Source organism: Wolffia australiana, chromosome 15 (assembly GCF_029677425.1).
Source record: "Wolffia australiana isolate 7733 chromosome 15, ASM2967742v1".
Classification (NCBI taxonomy): domain Eukaryota; kingdom Viridiplantae; phylum Streptophyta; class Magnoliopsida; order Alismatales; family Araceae; genus Wolffia; species Wolffia australiana.
The window spans coordinates 8,335,410-8,342,600 of record NC_135849.1 but is presented as its reverse complement, the minus strand read 5'-3'; the positions used below and the strand labels follow the sequence as shown (position 1 = coordinate 8,342,600).

The 7,191-nt window shown below is 39.5% G+C and overlaps 1 protein-coding gene across 1 annotated transcript; it reads right to left on the bottom strand.

The window, feature by feature from the left end:
• Nucleotides 1-1,855: 1,855 nt before the first annotated feature.
• Nucleotides 1,856-2,773, bottom strand: LOC144712646 (uncharacterized). Its single transcript, XM_078586916.1, has one exon. The coding sequence runs from the start codon at nt 2,771-2,773 to the stop codon at nt 1,856-1,858; it is 918 nt and encodes a 305-aa protein (XP_078443042.1).
• Between the last annotated feature and the right edge of the window lie 4,418 nt (nt 2,774-7,191).

The window sequence follows — 7,191 nt, the reverse complement described above, 5'->3', positions numbered from 1 at the left end:
TGATGAACAATGACAATTACTTTGAAACATTGGCATCGATGTCCTATGACTAACATAAACATGCCCATGAACTCGAAGTGCTCGAACAACATCACAATTATGAAATTATCTATATTTTTGGATATTATGATCCTATGACATGAACAAGAATATGAAACTCAACACAATTATTTGTCTAGAATATGATTTTGTATGATTCCAAACTCAGCCTTCATTAAACAATAAAAAACATTCAATTCGACATCTATCATTACTATACCTATCTCTATTTCCATATACATCGTCATCTCTATCCTCATCTCCATTTCTAACTCAAATATCTATCTTTATATGCTATGCTACCGCAGAGGGCTGAGTGGAAAGTCCGATTTATCTGACACGAAGACAAAGGGAAGAAGAAAAAAATATAAAAAAGTTGATAAAAATTTTGAATTATATTTATCATGACCGAAGGCTATGCATCATTTATAAATAACGAGGTTGATGTACTTTTAAATATTGAAGATGATGATCAGTCCCACCCATATTGATTGCCTTATAGAAGATGAAAATCTAAAAAAAATCTCCAATTTCCATTTAGTGTCTGCGAATAGTTGAAGCATCAAGACTCCTTAATGATAGATTAATTAAGTAGTAAAGCAATTGACAAATACAACTTTATCAGATGACTGTCCCACACGACTCTTCTATTGTCAGCTTATAAGGAAAAATGAGTCTTCCAAGAAATTCAGAGTGTTCAAGGTAAATGGGGCCGACGCAATGGCATTGTATTAAGTGATCAAAAAGTTGATGACGGTACAAGAAAGGCTGGCCAGCATGCCAATTTGAAATTGTACCTTGGTGAGGATTTGTGGTCGAGGAATCTGATTGTCATAAACGACGGGTCCAAATATATAAAGAAATCTCGAGATATTCGAATGAGACAATTACATAATGAATCTCACGTCCGATAACATATACAAGAGAGGAGAGGAGATATCTGAAGAACCAAGAGAGATAGATAGATAGATATACAAATATACATAGAGAGACACATAAGTAAGAGAGAGGAAAGGAGATATCTGAAGAACCAAGAGAGATAGATAAATGGATAGATATTGAAGAGATATATACATAGAGATGTGAGAAAGGGGAGAATTAGTCTGAGGAAGATTCAATAGAACATATACATAGATAGATAGATAGATAGATAGATAGATAGAGAGATCAATAGATGGATGGATATATTACAGAGATAGATAGATTGATAAAGACGAGAGGGGACACATAGATGCACGGATAGACAGAGAGAGATGCATATAAATAAGTAGACAAATAGATTGATATGTTACTGAAGAGGAACCAAGAGAGATAGATAGAGATTGGTGAGATGAGAGTCTTTATGTCCCAAAGGAAGAAAAAGACAGAGAGAGAGAGAGAGGAAACGGCCCACGCATACGAAGAGAAATCAAAGGATAGCGGAAATCAAACGTAAAAAAACTGCACATTCGCATCGCACAATTGGACCAGACGAATCCGCACAAAAGGACCATCTCTATCTACGAATGTAATTCAAATAAGTATCAGCACAAATGTGTTAAGATTGAGTCAAATAAGTATAAGAAGGCGATTGAGTCTCAAACCATTTCTTTCTTGCACATAAAAAAATAATGCACCAGCTCGCCAATTGAGAAGACGAAGGTAACATTAAGCCAAAGGATTATAGATGACAAGAACGAACCGAACACGAACACGAGAAGAAATCTTTGGCTGCTCATTCATGGACCAAAACTAAACTTCCCTTTCTAGTCTGTCTCGGGAGGCACAAGCTAGCTTAACCTACACCATCAGCTCCGCAGAAACCAAAAAAAAAAAATCAATCTTTCAAAAATCTATGATCAGGGGCAGATCCAGACTCGAGCTCGGCCTCGATCTGCCGGAGCTGCAAGGACATGCGCTTGTTCTCCAAGCTCGCGCGCTCATTGGCCAGCCGCAAGCGCTCCAGCTCGCGGTCCTTGTTGCTGCAAAACCTCTGCCACTTGAACCGTCGCTTCTCGAGATCGAACCCCCGGAGCTCGATCTCGATCCGCTCCTCCTCGATCTGCAGCCTCCGCTTCCTCAACCAATCCCTCCGCTCCCAGATCGACCGGCCCCCGTCGAGCAGAACCCCGTCGATCTCGGCCTGGAAACCCTCGAAATTGGGCCCGAAATTGGGGTCGGGGTGGCTGAGGTCGTCGTCGTCGTCGTGGGGGGGGGAAGGGGGGGGGGCGTGGGAGTGGCCGCTGTGGAAGGCGCACATCTCGCGGTAGAAGAGGTGCTTGGAGGCGAGGATCTTGCGGGCGTCGTCCTTGGCCTTGGCGGAGAGGTGGGGGAGGGAGTCGAGGAGGGAGGGGTTGTCGGCGATGTCGCAGGAGGCGGGGCGGCCGAGGAGGTCGGTGAGGCGCTTGTAGCGCTTGTTGAGGTCGTTGAACTTGTCCTCGCACTGCTGCGGAGAGACGGAGCAGCCGCGGAGGAGCATGGCCTTGGACACCGCCTTCCACTTGCCCTTCTTCTGGAGGAGGCCGCCGGCGGCGCCGTCGTCGTCCACGGCGGAGACGGCGGAGATGAGGAGGCGGACCATGTCGTCGGACCACTTCATGCGCTGCCATGGGAGGCCCCCCTTCTTGTCCTCGTCTTCGTCTTCCTCCTCCCCCTCGGAGAAGGCCGCGGCCATGGCCGCCGGGAGGGGCTGCTCGAAGAGGGGCTCCTCCGCCTCCAGGCCCAGCACGCTCGCCAGCATCGACTCGTCGTCCATGGAGGTCCTTGCTTGATTGATCGATGGATTGATCGGTTGCTTGCTCTCCGGGAAGGAAGGCGATTGATAGATCTTTGCCGTGTCTCTCTCTCTTTCTCTCTTTCTTTTTTTTTTGTTCTCTTTCTTTCCTCTCTTTCTCACACATGCTCTCTCTCTCTTTCTCACACATGCTCTCTCTCTCTTTCTCACCGTGTCTCCCACGCATACACACTCCCTTTCTTTATCGCACACACTCGTTATATCTCTCTTCTCTCTCTTTACAATTCTCTCTCTCTCTCCAATACTCTCTTTTTATTTCACTCTCTCTCCAATACTCTCTCTCTCTCACACACATACACGCTCCCTTTCTTTATCGCACACACTCGTTATCTCTCTCTTTCTCTCTCTCTCTACAATTCTCTCTCTCTCTCTCCAATACTCTTTTTTTATTTCACTCTCTCCCTCCAATACTATCTCTCTCTCTCTCACACACTCTCTCTCTCCAATACTCTCTCTCTCTCTAACACACACACGCTCTCTCTCCAATACTCTCTCTCTCTCTAACACACACACGCTCTCTCCAATACTCTCTCTCTCTCTAACACACACACGCTCTCTCCAATACTCTCTCTCTCTCACACACACACGCTCTCTCTCCAATACTCTCTCTCTCACACACACTTTCTCTCTCCAATACTCTCTCTCTCTCTCTCACACACACTCTCTCTCTCCAATACTCTCTCTCTCTCTCACACACACACTTTCTCTCTCCAATACTCTCTCTCTCTCTCACACACACACACTCTCTCTCTCCAATACTCTCTCTCTCTCACACACACACTCTCTCTCCAATACTCTCTCTCTCTCTCTCTCACACCGACACACACACTCTCTCTCTCTCCAATACTCTCTCTTTCTCTCTCTCTCACCCACACACACTCTCTCTCTCCAATATTCTCTCTCTCTCTCACACTTTCTCTCGCCAATACTTACTCTCTCTCTCTCTCACTTTCTCTCTCCAATACTCTCTCTCCAATACTCTCTCTCTCTCTCTTTCTCTTTCTCTCACACACATACACACACTCTCTCTCTCTCTCTTTCTCTTTCTCTCACACACATACACACACTCTCTCTTTCTCTCACACACATACACGCTCTCTCCTCTATCTCATTCTCATACCTCTCTTCTTCTTATTCTCTCTCATTCTCACTCCTCTCTCGCCCTCTCTCTTTCTCACTCTCTTTTTTCACTCCTTTCTCTCATTGTCACTAGTCTATTACTTTTCTCGCTCTATCTCTCTCATTGTCACTAGTCTATTTCTTTTCTCGCTCTATCTCTCTCATTGTCACTAGTTTATTTATTTTCTAACTCTATCTATCTCTCATTGTCACTAGTTTATTTATTTTCTAACTCTATCTCTCTCTCATTGTCACTAGTCTATGTCTTTTCTCGTTCTATCTCTCTCTCATTGTCAATAGTCTATTTCTTCTTTTTCACTGTCTCTCTCATGGTCACTATTCTATTTTCGTCTGTCTCTCTCTCCTTTCTCTTTCATTGTCTCTAATCCACTTCTTTCTCTCTTTTTCTCCCTCTTCTCTCACTTTATCTCTCTCCTCTCTCTCATCCTTTATCTCTTTCTTCTCTCCCTCTTTTTTCTCTCTCCTCTCATACTCTATTTCTCTTTCTCATCTAGCATTCTTTCATGACTGTTAGATTACCATCTAATGGTAATATTTATAATACATTTGAAAGACTAATAATCTCTAAATTATGATCTCATCATAAATTACCACAGACTTTATAATAAATATCACATCAAAATAATAGAGAATATGACACCAAAGTGTGGTCGACCTGACATTCACTTCATATCCATCATATGTAAAGTAAATATAGCATATTTAAACTAATTTCAAATTATGGGAACATGTTTTGGCCAACTTAGGATATTTCCAAATTTTGAAATCACTTTGGAGCAAAATGGAATGAATTGTTAGATAGTATATTCATGATTTATAACATATGTGACTTTTGATAATAAAGTCAATATGTCGAAAACCAAAATATTCACACATGGAAATTTCAGTACATGAATACTTTTTACAAATATTTAGATTAGTGGTAACTTGCTCAGAATGTCAAATAACAACGTCAAGATTCATATGAACAAAGCACTCAAGTTTGAGTAATTATTTACTTTTAAAAAATAAAATATTGGGAAATTTTTTGTTTCTTGAAGTGATATGTTATGAAAATTGACTCAAAAGCAGGTTGGAAACTTAGCGGTGTAGACTCCTAAGAGATATAATATAGGTTTTATTTACCTAATTCACAGGGTTTGTGGATATCTAAACCCTATTTGATAAAGTAAATAAATTTGTGGTTTTAGGTACATTTTATTATTTTCACTCATGCATAAAAATATATATATTGGAATTTGTGAAAATGTGACTTATCAAAAGGGCAAAGTTTTCCTGATTTTCAACAAATAAATAAAAAAAATACCCAGGGTGGGATGATTGGGATTGCTCCTAAATTCTTGTTGAATGATCAATGACGTTTCAGCCTTTATTTAGCCAATATTAAATTTTATTGGGCGGACAGTGATTCTTGGTCTTTGGCCAATGGTGGGCCTTAAGAGTGTTTATAATGGTCCTTTATTAAGCCGATAGTGGTTCTTTATTGGGCTGAGAGTGGGCAGTAATTAGGATGCCACTTGGCTTTTGTTGGACTCATAATGGGCTTCTATCTACGGATTGTGGGCACCTATTAGGCAGAAAATTCACCAAAACTGGACAAATACACATTGTCATCAATATCTGAATGTTTATGGCTTTGATTTGACTTATTTTTAATCGTTACATTGCCACATTTAGCACAAAAAATACCCCAAGGGTGTAGTGCTTGGGATGATGGAGAGAATATGCTTCACAAACTTTTTCAGGTTAGGGGAAAACTTTTTTTGGACTAACTGCCACCACGGAAATGAGTCTCTGGTTTGGTAGTAATGGTCACAGTAATAATGATACTGGGATAAATTTTCTTGGAGAAGGCTTAAGAGACTAAGATATTAGGTTCAACAACGACCAATTTTTTGATACGAGATTCACATGACAAAATACATGTGAACTGGATCAAACAAATAAAACGGAAAACAAAAATACTGGATGATTGGTAAACCATAGGTTGAGTTAAACTATGTCATTCTATAGATAATGTATATGCAAAATAAATTATATATTCTTCTTAGTAGAAAGTAAGTTTCAAATACATAGGGAACAAATATTTAGCTATTTTTAGAGTTATTTATATTTTTGGATTTATGTATTTTCTAGGAAGACAATACACAGAATTAGTAAAAATTATTTAACCACAAAATATATTTTATTTTAAAAATATTTTATTATAATTATATATAAGGACAATTTAATTTTAAATCAGAAATACTTGGAAATTAGCTTAGTCAACTCCTGATGGCTCACTAGTAGAGTTAGAGAGGGAGATGTGGGGCATTCTAGTCATCAATACACCAGCAAGCAGATTTTCAACTGCATGGGACAAACACACATGATGGATACTTCATCAATGAAAATAAAATTTTAAATGGGCTAGAATGAACATGCACGATGAAAATTAAGATAAACTGATCAATAAATTCCTAGAGTCAAAAGATAATGCATATCAATTTGCATGCATCAAAGCATAAAATGTACAAAGTGCCCTTGTCATGTTTAATGAATTGCCCAATATCACAAGGAGCAGTGGGAGAGATGTCCCTAGTTGCATGGCATTATTTTAAATCAAGATAAGAAAAAAACTATTGTTAGTGAAAGATAAACAAATAGAAATGGAAGAATATTCTTGAGAAGATAAAAAGTGAAAGCAAAAAGAGGGTTAACATGTAAAATATCTATGAGGTAATCTCAATGGGGGAGCTAAATTAAATTTGGAGATAAGTATATCACCATTAACAATTGGAAAATTTTAGAGACGGGTTCTCACAAAAAATAAAGATTCAAGGTAATGGTGTAAAGTAGGATAGGTTAGGGAGTGAATAGGATAAAGATATACATATCAAAGATAGGACTTAGATGGGAAAATACTGTCTTTATTTGGCTGATTCAAGGCCTTTATAGAACATATAACCGGCCTTTATTTGGCACATAAGAGCCCATGAATGGGATGATAAAATACTCTATTTGACTGTTATTAGGTTGCCACTTGGCCTTTGTTGGACTCATAATGGGCTTCTATCGACGGATTGTGGCCAAAATTGCACCAAAACTGGGCAGATACACATTTTCATCAATATCTGAATGTTCATGGCTTTGATTTGACATATTTTTAATCGTTACATTGCCACATTTAGCACAAAAATACCCCAAGAGTGTAGTGCTTGGGATGATGGAGAGAATATGCTTCACAAACTTTTTCAGGT